Consider the following 20,446-nt stretch of genomic DNA (forward strand, 5'->3'; position numbering starts at 1 on the left):
TCTTGTCCCCCTGATGCCGCCAGACCAGCCTCGCTGACCCGGACCCTCCGCGACGAGACTTCAGCAACAACTCAAACCCGCCCGGAACCGCAGCTCTGATACGAGACGAATGATTCGGGTAAATACTCACTTTCCTCTCCGGTCATGACGCGCTCGGGTGAGAAGAAGAAGAAGAAGTGAGAGGAGCTCAGATGCAAACGTGATGAAGGTGTAAATATGCGACCACCCTCGGGTCCCAGCAGGGGCTCCCCGGGAGATCAACAGATGTTTGTCAGTCATGTGGTCGCGATGCTGAGATGAGAAGGAATGATTCATGTGTGAACTTCTGCTTCTGTTCAACCGGCACTAATGAAAAGCAGATTATTGATCACGCTCCACATGCTCCTCATTCATGCTCTCATGCTCCTCATGCTCTTCTTGCTCCTCATGCTCCTCATTCATCCTCTCATGCTCCTCATGCTCCTCATGCTCCTCATTCATCCTCTCATGCTCCTCATGCTCTTCTTGCTCCTCATTCATCCTCTCATGCTCCTCATGCTCTTCTTGCTCCTCATGCTCCTCATTCATCCTCTCATGCTCCTCATGCTCCTCATGCTCCTCATTCATCCTCTCATGCTCCTCATGCTCTTCTTGCTCCTCATTCATCCTCTCATGCTCCTCATGCTCTTCTTGCTCCTCATGCTCCTCATTCATCCTCTCATGCTCCTCATGCTCTTCTTGCTCCTCATGCTCCTCATTCATCCTCTCATGCTCCTCATGCTCTTCTTGCTCCTCATGCTCCTCATTCATCCTCTCATGCTCCTCATGCTCTTCTTGCTCCACATGCTCCTCATTCATCCTCTCATGCTCCTCATGCTCTTCTTGCTCCTCATGCTCCTCATTCATCCTCTCATGCTCCTCATGCTCTTCTTGCTCCTCTTGCTCCTCATTCATGCTCCACTTTCTCCTCACGCTCCACATTTTTGCTCCTCATTCATGCTCCTCATTCTTGCTCCTCATTCTTGCTCCTCATTCATGCTCCTCATTCATGCTCCTCATTCATGCTCCTCATTCATGCTCCTCATTCTTGCTCCTCATTTTTGCTCCCCATTCTTTCTCATTCATGCTCCTCATTCTTGCTCCACATGCTCCTCATGCTCCTCTGTCCACCAGGAGGATCCATTATTCATGTCTGTCAGCTTCACTAACTGCTCCTGACAGTCAAACTCATTTTTTTCTGCTCCAGTTAAATCATCTAAAGCTGGAGTGAAACTCAAACCTCTGGAAAAAAAAAAATCCGAAATTTTAACTCATTAAACTTCTGGAACGATTGTGAGTTTATTTATGTATTATTTCTCCGGTCAAGAGAGATAAAAGTAAAGTACGGCGGTCGCTCGTTTATTGCATCTCATCTGAGAAACCTTTGCATGAAACAACATCTTCAAAGTAGTGAACGTTTAACTTTGTATTTGCATCATTTGTAAGTGCTTTGCCGCCCAGTCGACCAATAACAGCCTGCAATAACTTTTGACATCGCAACTAGGCGTAGAATTTAAATACAGCATTGTAACGACCAATCAGCCGTCACTAAACAGTGAACTCCCATGATGCATTTCCACACACTTCTCTTGTTTTGTTGGCACCATAATTAAGATGGATGTTGTCATGAGTGTTTCCCACAAAGTGCTTTCTTTAGTTCTGTTCAATTAAATCATTTTTAAAAGCGAGAACAAAGACAAGGAGCTTCGATGTTCTCATACTGGATATTTGAATGTGTAGTACTGTGTAAGAAAATGTTATATTTGACAAGAATCATGTGAGTAAACTGATGAAAAGTGCTTTTGTCTGCATTCGTTTCGCGGCCAAATAATGACAAAAATCCATCTGGATCTAAGAAGGTTTTGAAGATACAGCCGTTCACTAATTAACAAGTTAACAAATGTTCAAAACACTGTTTCGTACACAAATCTTGATCAGAAGCTTCTTAACATTCCTCTTATCTTTGTTTCAATGAGCCTCATGTAAAATGAGCTCCTTGGCAGCAGTATGCACCGTCACAGTGCTTTTCTAGTCATTTATGAATAACTGCACAAATCTGCTTCTAGACAAGGACACTTTGAAGGATTAGGATGTGAACAGTAGAAGAAAAGAAGGTAGACTTTGACCAAAGAAACAAAGTGAGAGTGTTAAGATGAAAAAAGGAGGATGATCAGGATGAGGACATGATTAAAAAAAATAAAAGGTGTGAGATTAGGTTTGAGAAGAAGGATGGAGGGTTGAGAAGAAGGATGGAGGGTTGAGAAGAAGGACGGAGTGTTGAGAAGAAGGACGGAGGGTTGAGAAGAAGGACGGAGGGTTGAGAAGAAGGATGGAGGGTTGAGAAGAAGGATGGAGGGTTGAGAAGAAGGAGGGTTGAGAAGAAGGACGGAGGGTTGAGAAGAAGGATGGAGGGTTGAGAAGAAGGAGGGTTGAGAAGAAGGACGGAGGGTTGAGAAGAAGGATGGAGGGTTGAGAAGAAGGACGGAGTGTTGAGAAGAAGGACGGAGGGTTGAGAAGAAGGACGGAGGGTTTATGAGAAGAAGGACGGAGGGTTGAGAAGAAGGACGGAGGGTTGAGAAGAAGGACGGAGGGTTGAGAAGAAGGATGGAGGGTTGAGAAGAAGGAGGGTTGAGAAGAAGGACGGAGGGTTGAGAAGAAGGACGGAGGGTTGAGAAGAAGGACGGAGGGTTGAGAAGAAGGACGGAGGGTTGAGAAGAAGGACGGAGGGTTGAGAAGAAGGACGGAGGGTTGAGAAGAAGGACGGAGGGTTGAGAAGAAGGACGGAGGGTTGAGAAGAAGGACGGAGGGTTGAGAAGAAGGATGGAGGGTTGAGAAGAAGGACGAGAACAAGAGAATCAGCAGCAGATCTGAAGAGATGTTAAGAGCAGGAGAATAATGGGGATGAGAAGGTAAAGATAAAGGTAAAGACGAGGAGCTTAAGGAAGACATGAAACTGTGATAGGCACTCAACAATACTACACACATATACTTGTTACTACACTATCACAACACCAGAGTCAAGTACAGGACAATACTACACATATATACTTGTTACTACACTATCACAACACCAGAGTCAAGTACTGGACAATACGGCACATATATACTTGTTACTACACTATCACAACACCAGAGTCAAGTACTGGACAATACTACACATATATACTTGTTACTACACTATCACAACAGCAGAGTCAAGTACTCGACAACACTACACATATATACTTGTTACTACACTATCACAACACCAGAGTCAAGTACTCGACAACACTACACATATATACTTGTTACTACACTATCACAACACCAGAGTCAAGTACTGGACAATACTACACATATATACTTGTTACTACACTATCACAACACCAGAGTCAAGTACTCGACAACACTACACATATATACCTGTTACTACACTATCACAACACCAGTCAAGTACTGGACAATACTACACATATATACTTGTTACTACACTATCACTGTCAGTTTGACACTTGTTGACTTATGTAAATCTACTTTAGGATTCCAGATACTCACTGGAGTAAATATTATTTCAGAATGCTAAATTCGTCTTCAACATAAAAGTATTTTTTCTAAAAACAACATCCATCTTCTGGCCGTGGCTCCTGCAGGGCTCCATGGATTCCTTCCTGCTTTCATGTCTTCGCAGAAATGTATACAATGTCCCTGAGACGCCGGGAACCGTAGCTTCAGTTTCTTGTTAGCGTCTGACAAAGACCCCACCGAGGGTCTCGCTGCCTCCAGTCTGAGTTCAGAGACGACCTGTGCAGAGACGACTGTGGCCGATAATGATGCTCCGTCAGTGTCGTCTGCAGGAAGGTCTGGTCACTCTGTGAACTCGCGGCTCCGGGGGCTGGAATGTGTCGTCTTTTGTTCTTTTGTTCTCGCACAGAAACTGTCTTCGCTCTTGTTTGTGCCTCGAAGTCTCTTCCAAACATAAACATCTGTCGCTTGAATCGATCAGACCTTCCATGGTAACGTGTTCGCTCCAGATGTTTAATAAGTTGCCGCCATTACTTGGTGTTTTAATGAAATGATGTCCTTTCTACCATAAATCTTCAAAGTCTTTCCTTCTTCCTCGAGTAGATCAACTAGACGTGTGTATTATTAGGAGTATGTTGACTGGGTACGTATCACGGTACAGAATATATTACGATATACTGTATAAACTAGGATATATTTCAAGTTTCTTTAAAATCATTTAATGCAGGAAAACTGTCCAAACATAGGAAAAGACAATGATATTACACATTTATTATTATTATTATTAATAACATTAGTTTGATTAATTCAAACGGACGGATAACATTATTTGACTAGTAAATAAATACATGCATTTTTAGGATTTTTCAAGATTCAAATGAATCTTTTAAAGATATTTGTGAAGTAAAAAATAGAGTCACAGCAACATCTGCTCTTTATGTGCTGAAGAAATCTTGATTTGCCTTCTAGTGTAACTTGCGACACAAAAATGAACAAACGCGGTAAATATTTCGCAATTTATGCGAAAAAATGACTGCGATGTTTAAGTTTATCCATATTTTTACGTCACTAAAGACGGAACGGACGACGAGTTCTGGTTCAGAGTTGATGAATAATAATCCACGCCTGGAAATGTTTGTTTTCTGTTGAACCGAGAGCAGAAGCTGCAGCGATAATTAAAGTCTTCGCCACAGAGGGACTCGTGATAAATAACACTTTTTCATTTAGGAAATTAAAGCCATCAGAGCAGCTTCACGAGTGGATCTACCGTCAACTCATGAAGCCCCGAGAACGAGGGAAGAAAAATAGTCTTAACGCGACTGGAAAGCCTTCGTGATGTATATTAAAAATACATAGAAAAACTAAATATTTAGTGAGCTCTCAGAAACTTTTCTACATCATCAGTCCTCATGAGGGCCTCATGAAAACAGTCCTTAAGTTTTACATTTGCGAGTCTTTTCATTTTTCATTTCCTGGAACTCCCTTTGGAAAACCTTCCGTATCGCGGTTCTACATATTTTAAATCTATAGCATCTAGATCTATATTCCAGCTACAGTCAAGAACATCAAAGCTCCTCGTCTCTGATCGGCTACAAACCTGTGATCTATCTGAACAGATCAACACAAACACACAACTTCACTCATCACGGAACCCAGGTTACTTATGGTGACAACAAGACAGTGAACGACTGATGCTTTTCTACAGACGCTTCTTTTATGGTGACGGCTGATTGGTCGCTTCAACTCAGGAAAATCTATTAACTTAGAAAATCTTGTCACAACATGATCTGGATCTTATAATCCATGTGTTCTCGTCTGGACTATTGTAACAGATTATTTAGTGTCTAAACCAGAAGGATGTGTCTCGCCTGCAGTTCATACTAAACTCTGCAGCCAGAATTCTGAGCCGCTCTAGTAGAAGAACTCACATTTCTCCTTCAAACTCTTCACTGGCTGCCAGTTTCTTTCAGGATCATTTTAAAATTCTGGTTCTTACTTTCAGATCTATTCATGGTCAGACCTTCCATCAGTGATCTGATCCAGACTTACACCCCAGCTCGGGCTCTGAGGTCTGTGGATCAGAATCTACTGATGGTTCCTGAACTTCAGGACCAGAGGAGAGAAATCCTTCCAGACTGTTGCTCCTCAGCTTTGGAACCATCTCTGTGTTTGATGATCTACTGACTCCTTCAAGAAACATCTGTGTTTGATGATCTACTGACTCCTTCAAGAAACATCTGTGTTTGATGATCTACTGACTCCTTGAAGAAACATCTGTGTTTGATGATCTACTGACTCCTTCAAGAAACATCTGTGTTTGATGATCTACTGACTCCTTCAAGAAACATCTGTGTTTGATGATCTACTGACTCCTTCAAGAAACATCTGTGTTTGATGATCTACTGACTCCTTCAAGAAACATCTGTGTTTGATGATCTACTGACTCCTTCAAGAAACATCTCTGTGTTTGATGATCTACTGACTCCTTCAAGAAACATCTCAAGACACTTTGGTTCTTTTCCTTGATTCACTGAGACTCGGTGTTTGTCTCTGTGTTAGCTTTATGATCCTGGTCTAGAAAAGCGCTCTATAAATATAAATTACTTACTTACTTACAAAACTGCATTTAAATTTGAAGTCGTTGTTCGTTGTCAAAATTCATCGACAGCTATGATGGGTTGACTGGGCGGCAAAGCATTATGGGAGCCGTTCAGGTCACCGTTACTGAGAGGGTTGTCGCCTCATATGCAATGTTGAGTTTAAAAACAGTGGAAAAGTTAAATAGACACTACACAGATTTTATTTAAATGATAGTTCACCAAAAATTCAAACTTTACTCGTTTCCTACTCGTCCTCATGTCGACTAATGTGCTTTTATTTATTAGAGTCTTCAACTGTCTTCACTGATATTTACCCAAAGTACTTACGGTTCATATCTCTTATCTTATTATTGTTGTTCTTTAAACCTCAAACCAGCATAAAGTATAGATTGATTGATTTTTGTCGTAACAATTCTCAATTCTCAATTGAGGCTTCAACACAAGATGTTACAGTCGAGCAGTTTGGAGGTATTTTGATGTTTTTAAGTGTCTTTTTGGAAGAAGATGAAAACAACTGAGCTTCAGTCGCTACATTAAAATGAACAAACATTTTAGTCTATGACTCTAAAAAGAACATATTACTCTGAAAATAATCCAACATTAGTCGACATGAGGGTGAGTAGAAACTGAGTGAATTTTAAGTGAACCTTCAATTTAAATCACTGTGTTTGGGATAAATATCAATAAAGTTGACATTGAATCAGACGCACGTTACAGTTCAATGTTTCCCAGAAAAAGCCTTCGTTCCAACATCTGCCGTCTCATCTCAAATCTCTTCAATCTGTGCAGTTTAATTGAAGGTTTTTCATCTTTTCATTTAATAAGGAAGGAGGATCACCAGATGATTTGCATAGAGATGAAAAAAAAAGAACCTCCGGTGCAATTACATCGTCCTCCCTCGTCTTCTCGCTAAAAAACCTCTTTGTTCAGCCGTGGTTTTGTTGATCGACTGAGGCGCGACAACAAGTTGGCTCGTGTGCAAACATTTGTCGATCAATCCTGGATGTTTGTTCGCAGCACGTTATGAATCCACGGCCGTTCACGACGCGTCGGTTTTATGGTCCGACTCATCACAGCATCCTCCGCCGCGCTCTCGTAAAAATCCAACCATGAAACCAAATCTCTCTTCTGGCCCGACGGACGAGCGTTGATTAAAAATGACACCATGTCTCGCGCTCGTCTTCTCGCTCGTCTTCTCGCCGTTACTTAAGATCGCGGCCCAACCGTTGGCCCGGACCTCGTCGTCGTGGTGATGGATCTGGGTCGTTATTGATGGGTCGACGGACGGGCCGTCATCCCGCCGCTCAGAACAGAATAAATGACAGCGTGTTGACAGGAAGTCCGGAGCACAAACGCGGCGCTGACGGGCCTGATTTCTGAGGTGGAATCTAGAGGTGCTGATGGAATAACTTACGAGGCTCGACCTCGGGATGGAAGAAAATACAGAAAACGTTCCAGATCAGAGGCTCTTAAACTTCTCTAAACGCTCCACAGATTTGTGTGATAACCCAGAAAAGGAACGAGGAGCACATTTGAAATCCGATATCTTCTGGATCCACGCCTCGGTGAAATGTATTCCGCGTCCTGTGGAAGGATAATCGGGTCCCGGGTCTGCTTTGAGACAAAAGGGTTTGTGGAGGATCAGATAGAACGGACCTCAGATACGCCTGCGAGAGGATTAATTCTCTGCTCGTCGCTGGGATTCATCAGCTGCTGGACGAGCCTCGGATCTGAAGAGACTTCACAGTCGTCCGAGCTCATGAAAGCAAGTCTTCACATGAGTCTCTTTATGTCCATGTCTTCTGTACACTCGCGTCTCCTCGGCTTATTTATGAAGCATCGCTGTAAGACTTTATCAAGCATGTAGATCCATCCTTCACACGCTCGCTCTCGTGCACTGGACGCCCCGGAAGATTCTTCTCTGACGAGCAAACAATAGTCAAGACCGTCTCCGTCTCTCAGGATCTTAACGTCTATATTTCAAACACACGCCTCGGAGCGTCACGAGCGACAATCGTTGACTCAATCATGCAGAGCGCTCGCCATTCCAGGACGTTCATGATCTTTATTATTCAAACGTCATCGATCTGGTTGAGAAATGAACAACGTTAACGTTTGCTGAGCAAACAATAGACGACTTTGAGAAGTAGTTTTTCTAGTCCCACCTAGTAGTTCTAGCTATTTATACTTGGGCTGCACGATATTGGAAAAATGTGCGATATTCAATATTAGTGTCTTGAATTGCGATATCGGTATTAATACGATATTTTTTTCTTTCACCTAAAAATGTAGCCATGAGTACTGTAGTGAAGGTCCGGGGGTTTAAAGAAGGAAAACAATGATATTTCACTTTCGTTTATTTCAACGCTTCGGTGTCGACATGATGGTATAAAAATATCTCTTATAACGCTCAGTCTCGCGGGACTTGCATCGGTTTACCACCAAACTGAGCGACATCAGAGAGGAGCCGCCGGCGCGTCGTGATATCACCAAATCAATAATAAATCCTTGTACACGCACACATAACACTTTATAAATGATGCTAACAACTTAGCTCGTTAGCATACGGTGAAGACGGACACATAACACTTTATAAATGACGCTAACAACTTAGCTCGTTAGCATACGGTGAAGACGCACACATAACACTTTATAAATGACGCTAACAACTTAGCTCGTTAGCATACGGTGAAGACGGACACATAACACTTTATAAATGACGCTAACAACTTAGCTCGTTAGCATACGGTGAAGACGCACACATAACACTTTATAAATGACGCTAACAACTTAGCTCGTTAGCATACGGTGAAGACGCACACATAACACTTTATAAATGACGCTAACAACTTAGCTCGTTAGCATACGGTGAAGACGGACAGGTTTGTTTGGAAGTTCACGATCTTCTAAGAAAACAACTGAGACGAGATGAAAAGTTCTTACAATATGTTGCTTTAACAAAGGAGGTTGAAAGAGACGAGTGACTGGATCACTAGTGTTTGACTAGATCATAACTTAGTATTACTTCTGTGGATATACTGAGCCGGCAAGATGTGTCACCATAGCAACCGAGCCTAGAAAGCTGCGCCGCTAGGTAAACACCGAGACCTAGAAGTACAAATTGACAACTTTACAGAACGTGATACTGATTGGTCGTATATACATATATATATATGTATATATATATATATATATATATATATATATATATATATCACTGGTTTGGACTTCTGACCTCCCGGAGGTGAAAGGTCAACTCCATCAGGTCAAGGGGGCAGAAGACAAATACGAAGAATTTTGACTGTCAATGTATTTTTATATCATTGTCATTTGTATTTGAATAAGTTATTTTTAGACTCTGACATAACCAGTTAATTTCGCTAGTTAACCATAAAAACACGATGATTTTGCTGCTGCCGACTTGAAAGGATCCATTGATACAGTATTTGTGAAACCTCAGATATAAAGCTATGGATAGAAAGTGAGAAGAACATGAATCCAGTCTTTCAAAAGTTAAACAAGCGTTTGTCAGATAAACAGATGATTTGTTCATGTCAGATGCGAGATCAGGTAGAGACACATTTATTTTTTGTGAGACACGAAGAGGAATCATAGAGTTACAGATGTTTAACTCTCGTACTAACATGACAGTATTTACGAAAAGAGTCGACCAACAAGTTCCTGCTCACTTAGATTGCAGAATGTGTTTTTGCTGCTGCAGGCTGTTTGAACTCTACCTGGGAGACGCTCAGTTCAGCTTATCTGGGTGAGATTCAGAGTTTGAGAAGGAGCCGCGAGCATCCATTAATGATGCCTCGCCGGTGGTTTTCTCGCGACATCGGGGGCAGAAAACATCTCGAGCTTCGTCTTTGTCTTGTGTTTGTCTGGTGTTTGTCTGGTGTTTGTCTGGTGTTTGTCTGGTGTTTGTCTGGTGTTTGTCTGGTGTTTGTCTGGTGTTTGTCTGGTGTTTGTCTGGTGTTTGTCTGGTGTTTGTCTGGTGTTTGTCTGGTGTTTGTCTGGTGTTTGTCTTGTGTTTGTCTGGTGTTTGTCTGGTGTTTGTCTGGTGTTTGTCTGGTGTTTGTCTTGTGTTTGTCTTGTGTTTGTCTTGTGTTTGTCTCGTGTTTGTCTCGTGTTTGTCTGGTGTTTGTCTGGTGTTTGTCTGGTGTTTGTCTGGTGTTTGTCTCGTGTTTGTCTCGTGTTTGTCTCGTGTTTGTCTCGTGTTTGTCTCGTGTTTGTCTCGTGTTTGTCTCGTGTTTGTCTCGTGTTTGTCTGGTGTTTGTCTGGTGTTTGTCTGGTGTTTGTCTGGTGTTTGTCTGGTGTTTGTCTCGTGTTTGTCTCGTGTTTGTCTCGTGTTTGTCTGGTGTTTGTCTGGTGTTTGTCTGGTGTTTGTCTGGTGTTTGTCTGGTGTTTGTCTGGTGTTTGTCTGGTGTTTGTCTGGTGTTTGTCTGGTGTTTGTCTGGTGTTTGTCTCGTGTTTGTCTCGTGTTTGTCTCGTGTTTGTCTGGTGTTTGTCTCGTGTTTGTCTGGTGTTTGTCTGGTGTTTGTCTGGTGTTTGTCTGGTGTTTGTCTGGTGTTTGTCTGGTGTTTGTCTGGTGTTTGTCTGGTGTTTGTCTGGTGTTTGTCTGGTTCTCGTTATCACGGCGAGAACAGGAGGCGACTACGTCTCACCCTTGAAAAGAAAATGGACAAACGAGTGTTTCTTACTCGTTCGTTCCACGACACACTTTACAGGATCAACAAGCAAAGTCTGGTTCTTCACTGGGTCGGAATAAGAAGCGTCAAATCAGATGTCGAATCATAGTTGTTGACCAATGAGATGTGTGTGTTTTGGTCATGTGATGCAGAACTTAAGACGCTGGACTGTGGTGTCAATGAAAAGTTGATACTGTTTTTACAAACGATTGTTAAAAGATACGACGATTATAACGATATAAAGATTTGTGTTTATTCTGTTTAAACAGGGTTTAAGGTATTCGTAATATTGCTCTGCAAGGCATATAACTATGAAGACCTGCGGAGTTATACTTCGCTGGCTCGCTGACTAATGAGGAGTAAAACTACGGTGATTTCAGACTGAAACTAGGATTTAAAGTGCGCCTCATAGTCCGAAAAATACTATAATAGAAGTTTTGTAAATGATCTACTATGTTGTCTATAATTTAGAACCTTTATTAGGTTGATCCAAAAGAATAAATAATTTGTGTCTGATAGCAACTGGAAGGGCTTTGCTGTTATATGATTAAGTGGTGTTCGAATAGAGACCGATCCCTCTAGTGGTTAAATAGAGCAACTGCATGTAAAAGGTTACACAATGGTTTCAACCCTTGACAACACATGTAGAATTAAATATGTACGGGGTTGGAAATGACTCATACGTTTTTATTTATTCATTGTTAGTAAGTAAGTCATTAAGTTCATGTTTATTCATGCATGCGTGTTTTTAGCTTTCCCTGACCTCTGACCTCTGAGGAATTCACGTTTACCGACGACTCTTTTGTGATCGTCAACAGATACATAATCTTTTCCAAAAGTTTATTTTTCCTGGACATTGAGTCAAAATATTCACAGAATTTATATTTTTGTTGATGTAAAATTGTTGTTTAAAATAACAAAACATTAATTTATATAATAATGACAGTGATATTAGATAAAAGTATCAGACTAGTATCGGTCCAATACTGACACAACGGTCGGAAATGAAAAGTTACTTTGAGACGCTCCTACGTTTGAGATAAACGACAGGAACAGAAACGACAAGATCTTATTTCCAACACAATCCATCAAACTATCGTAACTTTTTGCTCCATCTTTAAATTCACTGAAATCCTCTGCATCTCAAACATCGTATGGATTTTCTTTCCGTTTCAATTTGCATTTCCTGCACGACTGGAGTCGGTGCGGACGTGCAGTCTGTGGTCAAACACGTCTAAACAAATACACGGCGTTCAATATTCATCCGGGAATGACGGCGGGATTGAAGCTGATGAAAGAGCGAGGCTCGGGATGAGAGTCGATCAGGAAGACAATAGAAACAAGGATCAGGTTCCGACAGGTCGCCCGGCGAGCGACGGCGCAATTAATCAATGACGAAAACACGAGATGCAAACTTGAAACGAGCTGAAGCTGCACTTTCACTTCAAGGACTCGGTCAGAAAGAGTGTCTTTCAAAGATCTGCTGCATGAAGAACGAAGATTCAACAGGTGCTGTGTCTCAAATCATACACTTCTCTTAGTACACTAGGAGTTAGTATGCATCAGGATAGTGTACGTACTAACTAGTAACTAATGCTGTGTCTCAAATCACATACTTCTCTTAGTATACTAGAAGTTAGTATGCATCAGGATAGTGTACGTACTAACTAGTAACTAATGTTGTGTCTCAAATCACATACTTCTCTTAGTACACTAGAAGTTAGTATGCATTAGGATAGTGTACGTACTAACTAGTAACTAATGCTGTGTCTCAAATCACATACTTCTCTTAGTACACTAGAAGTTAGTATGCATCAGGATAGTGTACGTACTAACTAGTAACTAATGCTGTGTCTCAAATCACATACTTCTCTTAGTATACTAGAAGTTAGTATGCATCAGGATAGTGTACGTACTAACTAGTAACTAATCCTCCACAGATAGTATGTCTCAAATCACATACTTCTCTTAGTACACTAGAAGTTAGTATCATCAGGATAGTGTACGTACTAACTAGTAACTAATCCTCCACAGATAGTTTGTCTCAAATCAAACTCTGCTGCTACACACTAACAGGAAATGACACGACAGCTCCTTCTTCTACTTCTATTTAACGATGGTTTCAACCAGCTGTAGGAACACTATCGCCACCTGCTGGCAGCATGTTTTGCAAGTTTGGAAAAAGAAATAAAGAAAAAATATGAGAATCGAAATATTCGCGATATTTAAGCTGGTATCAGCAGCGAAGACGTGTTTATCCTCCTACTGCTGCTGTAAATACACCTATACGTATATGAATATATATGCATATATAATATATATATATGACGTAACTTCCGTTTACAACGTCACTAAGATGGAGTCGTTTAGTGTAGAAAGTGTCCATCGATCCATACTCAGTTTTGTGGGCGTTTTAGTTATAATTTAGTGTGTATGGAGCACTACATCTCACATACTAAGAATTGAGACGCACTTACGCACTAAAAATCCTAACTTTGAGTACACAAGTGTGCGATTTGAGACACCGCAACGGTCCTGGAGTCGCCCGGAACTCTGGCCTAGACTCGACAACGACCTCCATCTCTGACGCTGAACTCTCGTTTGTGTGTTGCAGGCATGGTGCCCACGCCCCAGGTGTGCGTATCAACCCTGGTCACGGTGAGCACGATGGCGGTGGTCGACCTGTACCTGCTGGAGCAGAGCATGCTGGGATCCCGCGGCGTCCAGGGCCCGAGCGCGTGGCAGTGCGCGGTGGTGCTGCTGGGCGACGCCGGGTTCCTGCTGGCGCTGCGCTTCGTGTCGGCCGGCGTGGTGTCGGAGGCGCAGTCGTCCCGCAGGGGCTTCGCCAACGCCCTCTGGTTCCTGTTCCTGTCGCTGCTGCAGCTCAAGCTCTTCTTCGTCTGTCACAACTACCGACAGGAGCGGCGCCCGCCGGACCCGCTGGCGAGGAAGACGCTGACGCTGCTGCTGTCCATCTGCCTGCCCTCGCTGTTCCTGATCCTCACGGGCGCCGACAACATGACGCCGCAGCGCAGGAAGCAGGAGGTGCGCGGGCGACTTCTGTGGGTGGTGGTGGACCTGCTGGACATACTGGACCTCCAGGCGGGTCTGTGGGAGGCCCAGGGCTCGGGGTCGGTGGTTCCCGTTGAGCAGAGGTTGCCCATTTGGGCGGAAGGTTTGGTCTTCTTCTACTGCTACGCCCTACTCCTGCTGCTCCCGTGCGTGGCGCTGACCGAACTCGGATCCACGACCCTGCCGGGCCAAAGGGGACCCCATAAGGAGGCGCTGTACCCCTGGCTCAGCCTGGTCACCATCAACATCTTCACGCTGGGGCTCAGAGGAACCGGGATGCTGTGGTTCAAGGACTCGCGGGTCTCCACGGTGTTCCTGGGGAAGAACTTGCTGGCGCTCGGCGTGAAGCTGAGCTCGGCCTGGGAGAGGCACAAGGAAGGGGTCGGATCCGGACCGGCGGGGACGGCGGCTGGATCGGAGCCGACGGACTCCATGCTTCCGAGCCAGAGCTCGGATCAGGGAGAGGGCCAGGCCCCGGGGAAATCCCAGCCCACTCATTATCACACACTGTCACGCTCTCAGAGCCACACACTCTCCCATGTGAGTCTGGAGCCTTCAGAGACCCCCTTAGGTCCCACTTTCATCTCCCATGAACTCTAGAGATTTCACACATAAACTCAACTGTGATGAGCAGCAGCACTTTCAGAGCAATTTTAAATATCAACAGAGGGAAACAATCTGCCAAGAACTTCAGAGCTGGAGTCTGTGTGTGATTCCAACACACAAGAGCCAGTGTGTAAATAATGTTTTGATGTATGTCGAGTCCAGTGCTTTTCTACTCCCGTCATCATTTCATCACTTACACATGTTGTACTGAGTGTGTTTTGTGTTCACATCCTTTAAATGAGCTTCTTCTGTCTTCTGTGACGACTTCAAAGATAAATGTGGATTTTCTAAAACTCCTATTTTCAAAGAAAAACACGAAAGCCTCGGATTCAGGCGGGATTTAAGCGAACTCTTGTTGACAAAGCACACAGTTGTAGCTCAGAGTCGGACTCCTGAGATGATACTCGTCGCAATCCTCTCCATTTGTCCCAGAAATTACACCGTGAAAGAGGTATTTTGAGCGCCCTTGAGAAACAAAACACCAGTGGTAACTGCCAGTCCTTGAGAAAAACCATTCACATTTTGGAATAAAGAATTAAAGTCCAGGTCGAGGACCAGACTCTAGCAAAATATTCATCTGTGAAAAGATGTAATGTGTGTTTCTGGAGTCGAATAATAATGGCTTTGAAAGTGTCTGTAAAATTAAGGATCTTCTGAAGTTGCAGAATAAAAGTGTTGACCGGATGTTTTTTTCACTGTAATACTTTCTCATGATGATACATATAAAGATGTTGTTGCTCAACAAGGACAGAAACTACTTGAGGCAGTGAAGTCTATTGACAGAATCTCATGTAAGGTTTTTTTAATTAAGGTTACTCTTGATGTCGTGTCAGTTAGTATTAACAATATATATGAAAAAACCAAAGCTAGGCAACGAATACTGTGCAGAAGTTTAATCAACTTAATTCAACTTAAAACCTTCAACAAAGTAATACTCTAACAATCCTGCGTCGCTTCGTAGCTGAACAAGTCGCACTAATTCATTTTGAGTGATTTTTTAGTGCCTGTATCACAGGAAAGTGGTTTGACGTCAGTAAGTTCAGCCAAAAATACAGTAATACTAAACTGTGCATCATATTATAGAAGACAGCGTTGATCTTTAAGACAAAAGGATTTATAGAAGTGATGGTTTCACTCATTTCTATTCATGTCGACTACTACACACTGCACTGGGAGCTCGAGCAATGTTAGCATTTAGTGTACGTGTAGCACGTTAGCCTTTTAGCTTCAGCTATGACGAGTTTAAAATATAAAATAAAGAATATTTTTTACCCAATTTCTCACGTTGATGTGACGTAGATTTGTAGAAATGTAAAAAATGGGTATTTTATATAACTTTAAGTGAGCCTTATAGTCTGAAATATATGGTACTTTGTCTTAAACTTAAGAATTAATTGTGAAGTATTTCTGCTTACATTTATTTTGTAGGACAATATATTTTCTTCAATCTATTAAGTATGATGACGAGTCGCCAAAGTGACTTTTTAAAAGCGGTTTGCTAAACGACATGTCGTTTTAAGAGCTCGTCCGGCGGCGCCAGCCTTTCAGAGCGACGGCAACAATTTGACGGTTGGTTTTGTGTTTTTGTCGTCCTGAGAAGAAAAGATTACGTGTGACGGGAACGAGTTCCTTGAAAGGACAACGTGAAAAAGGATACGTCGCTTCCATTATCTCCTCAAGCCCTTCGACGAGCCGCTCTTTCCAACAAACACTTGAACAACAGTCACAGGTATCAGCAGGAAGAAGAACGTTAACAAGTCGTCAGAACATTGATCCGACTTAAGAGGGAGAATATTTAAGAAATAACTGATGTACTCGGAAAACAGTCAGTTTCTCAGAAGAGAAAATGTTGCAGTGGATCTGGTTGAGGTCAGAGGTCAGAGGAGACCGACCACGCACTGGATGAAAAGGTCACAGACCAATTCACAGGTCAAACTCCACCACGAGGTCATCGAGCAGCAGCAGTGCATGCTGGGAGTCCCTGCCGTCGGCGGAGCTGCAGCTCACGCACAGAAAAACTTGTGTGATGAGTTTCCATTTTGTGTCGACACATTCGCACAGTCAACACAAACAACGCGCCGATGTATTCTGTCTCAGCAGTTGGGGCGGCGAGCGCCGGTGTAATGGTGTGTGCGATCGTCGGGTTTGGGTTTTTAAGTACGAGCTCAACAAGTTTACGGCGCACTGACGGATCACATTAGCGCCTCTTAAAACGCTGCATTTATCGCACGAAAACAAGTCGATAATTTCCCTCCGGCCCACGACTGTCGGAGAAATTAAAAGGCAAATTGAGAAACGGATTGAAAAGAAATATAACCGAGTCAATTATGACAAACATTCTCAGAATGATGTATTGAAACTTTAATAACTTTATCAAAAGAAGGTTAATCAATGCTTTTTATTGATGTAGAATTCCAGAGCAACTTTAGATTTTCTAAGACTATAGAAAAATCTGTGTCGGATGTTTTTCCTCCAAACACAGTGAGTTAAGATTTCACTTCAACATCTTAAGAGCTGATGACAGAGAGATGTTAGTTTGTTGAAGCAAAAATAAACGACAGTTTGTTTGATTGACAAGAAAAATGACAAGAACTCTTGTTTTGTGGCTGAGATATTATTAGTGTTCATCTTATGACCAACTCTATTTAAAACTCTATTACAACTCGTCAAAGACACCGTTTCAACTGAAGGATCAACTGTGATCAGAAGATGTTCCTCAACTTAATCCTGGCGTTAATTGAAAGATGGATTCACACGACGACTTCAAAAGACTCATTTGTAGCTTCAAGAGTCAAACTATCAACAAATTATTCATCAAAGTCTTCATTTCGTGTCTCGTTCAGATTCAATTTCAAATGACAGACAGTTTTAATGTTGTGTTGATGATGCGTTCGTGTCATTTAAGGATAAAAAAACGGTTGAGAGTTTAACAAAAGAATATTACTTGAAGTACATTAATACTTTATTCTTACATTAAATCCAACATATATCCATGTAATATTAGTCTTATTGCAGCACTTTCTGCTCGACACGATGAGAAATACAGTGTGTTTGTTTGGTCTTCTCTCCCTGGAGCGTGAACTGAAGAGAACATATGTTGGTGAAGAAGACGCTGCACATGTGGTCAGTCGACCTGAGAACAGCCTCGCAATCTTCTAGTCCGTCCACGACCTTGGGGCTCAACGCTCTGACCTCAGAAAACGCACTGTTATCAGAGACGAAGATCTTTAGATGACGATGACATTAAGTCAGTGGTTTAACGTCGAGATGAAAAATCAAAGAGTGAAAATCAGCTTCAACGGTTTCTTTAAGGAACATTGAACACGTTTGTTTTCTGGCTCCTCCCACTAATGCAGTAACGCAACTGCAATAGTGTAACAGAAGCGTTTCAAACCGAGCTCGCACAGTACGCATGAGATTTATTCACAAACAAAACCTTGAGTAAAGACTTGTTTTTAGATTTTTATAACCAATTCTTCTCGTGTAGAGCTTCAATCCACGATGGACGTTACAGACGAGTAGTTTGAGGTATTTGGATGTTTTGAAGTGTCTTTTTGGACGAAGATGAAGACAACTGAGCTCCACCTGCTACATTAAAATTAACAAGCATTTTTGTCTATAACTCTAAAAAGAACAGATTACTCTGAAAATAATCAACATAAGTCGAGTAGAAAAATGAGTGACGTTTGAATTGAACTATGACTGTAAAGAAGGTTTGAAGTATAAAGCTCAATATCATAAAACCAACTATTAGATACGACTCGTAAAAACAGTGGGTCTCTTTAAAAAATAAATTGATGTATCAAACACTCTGACCTTCACCTATAAAACCGCTCTGTGTTATCACCAACATTATGACCATTGAAAAGTTGCCAAACATGGTTTTCCTCGAGAAAATGAAAAGATAAGTAGGTAATAAAACACAGAGATGGTTCCAAAGCTTAGGAGCAACAGTCTGGAAGGATTTCTCTCCTCTGGTCCGGAAGTTCAGGAACCATCAGTAGATTCTGATCCACAGACCTCAGAGCCCGAGCTGGGGTGTAAGTCTGGATCAGATCACTGATGGAAGGTCTGACCATGAATAGATCTGAAAGTAAGAACCAGAATTTTATGAAGAGTTTGAAGGAGAAATGTGAGTTCTTCTACTAGAGCGGCTCAGAATTCTGGCTGCAGAGTTCTTTAATTTCAGTAATTTGTTATGATTAATTTCCCACCAATTGTTTATCAATTAAATATGATGAATTAAGATCTGATCAATTATTTAACAATATACGTTTTGTTTTAATTAACACTTTAATTTCCAAACAGTGAATTTAGATCAATCGCACAAAGGGTTAAAATCTTTTAGCTCTCAAACAAATGTATTAATTAATCAGTTTTTATAATTGTTAATCTCAATAATCTCTTCTTTTATCTGATCTTAAACTTTATCATTTTTACGATGAACCATATCAACGTTTTCATTTTGAGAAAACCTCAAAAACGACTTGAAACATCCTTTTGTCACGACCATGAAGCGTCTGCCCAACAGCTGACGTTCAATAGATCACAGAAGAAGAAAACAAACAAGAGAAAGTACAATAACGGCGTCATTTAATCGACATCACGATGGAGACGATATTGAAAGTCATTCATGGACTTAAATGTCGTTACTGTCGTTCCCCGAGCGGAGAAACAACGAGATGCATCACAGTAATGAAGTCGGAACAAACAAAGATCTGAGGGTCTGTTTTGAAAAAGTCATTTCTTAACTTATGATTCGAGGGTTACTTAATGTCACTTCCTGACGTATTGGAACGCCACGGCCGGCGCCACAGAGCGAGCGTTTTCTCCGTCACGTCGCTGGGATTCCGATAGAAAAATAGCAGAAATGCAGAAGAAAGCGGATTTATATTTTCATTAGGCGGCAGCAGGGCCATGATTCAAAGTCCATCTGGCCATAAATCAGACGCCGCTAACATACAAAATCAATACGCTGTAATACTGCGGCACTAAGTGTGGTGATATTGCAACGACACAAAGATGCCAAGTATTGATCTCCTCGTGAAATAAATGGCTCATGCAACATGTTTGGGCTCGACGTCGCCGGAAGATTCTCGTCCGGATCCATCATCGAGCGTCTCCGACAGATGGCATCAGTCCTGATGTGACGTGGAGCCGTTGAGCAATCATGTGTTTCATGGAGGCAGTAAAAGCCGCTCACGCATCATCAATTCTTAAACTCGCTCACGTGACCCCAAGCTCATGTTTTTTAATATCCGAGAGTTTCAAACCAGCCGATCTTCCCCACGACTCGTCCTCTGGTCTGTGGCCGACGGAAAAACAACGTTTCCAACGACGGGAGATTAGAAGTGGCGACAATTAATGCAATTTTTGTAAGTAGAGAAAAATAGCTACAGAAGGAAAAGCTTTAATGATTTGGCAACAAGGGCTGTGAGAAAACACACCGATAAATTCATCAGCCTTTCTTTCACAATATTAACCTGATATTCAACAGCACTCTAGTAGATTTGTTTATTTATTTTTATGTTTTATTTAATCATTGTCCTCTGGATTGTGTGGTTCATTTATTTTCAATTAAGTTTGTAAAATATTTTGTAAAATGTTTGTAAAATGACTAGATTTCTTTAATATGCAAATATTCCCAGTGTTTTTGTCCCTTTTGTCCGGCGGAACAATCACACAATGTCACTAAAAGTCAGCGTCCCCTAAAATTCTTGGGGTAATGATGCAAGTATAACAAAAGGAAATTAGTGTCAAATCACATCGTAAGATGAAAGTATTGAACTAAATTGTATCGTATTGAATCGTATCATGAGATCAGTGTATCGTATTGAATCATATCGTGAGATTAGTGTATCGTATTAAATCGTATCATGAGATAAGTGTATCTTATTGAATCGTAACATGAGATAAGTGTATCGTATTTAATCGTATCATGAGATAAGTGTATCTTAT

The 20,446-nt window shown here is 41.8% G+C and overlaps 2 protein-coding genes across 2 annotated transcripts in view; one reads left to right on the forward strand and one right to left on the reverse strand.

Annotated features, from left to right (window-relative positions):
* mrpl11 (mitochondrial ribosomal protein L11) overlaps window positions 1–20,446 on the reverse strand; it is a 110,699-nt gene that overhangs the window by 41,020 nt on the left and 49,233 nt on the right. The window lies entirely within an intron of this gene.
* tmem265 (transmembrane protein 265) lies at window positions 30–15,155 on the forward strand. The gene is made up of 2 exons (XM_087798943.1): window positions 30–118; window positions 13,425–15,155. Exon 2 carries the CDS (start codon window positions 13,427–13,429, stop codon window positions 14,480–14,482), a length of 1,056 nt encoding a protein of 351 aa, XP_087655069.1. The 5' UTR covers window positions 30–118; window positions 13,425–13,426; the 3' UTR covers window positions 14,483–15,155.

Source organism: Callionymus lyra, chromosome 9 (genome assembly GCF_982586985.1).
Source record: "Callionymus lyra chromosome 9, fCalLyr1.hap1.1, whole genome shotgun sequence".
NCBI classification, from domain to species: Eukaryota; Metazoa; Chordata; class Actinopteri; order Syngnathiformes; family Callionymidae; genus Callionymus; species Callionymus lyra.

Coding starts and splice junctions, on each gene's coding strand:
- tmem265 (XM_087798943.1), top strand. CDS start 13,427: ATGGTGCCCACGCCCCAGGTGTGCGTATCAACCCTGGTCACGGTGAGC.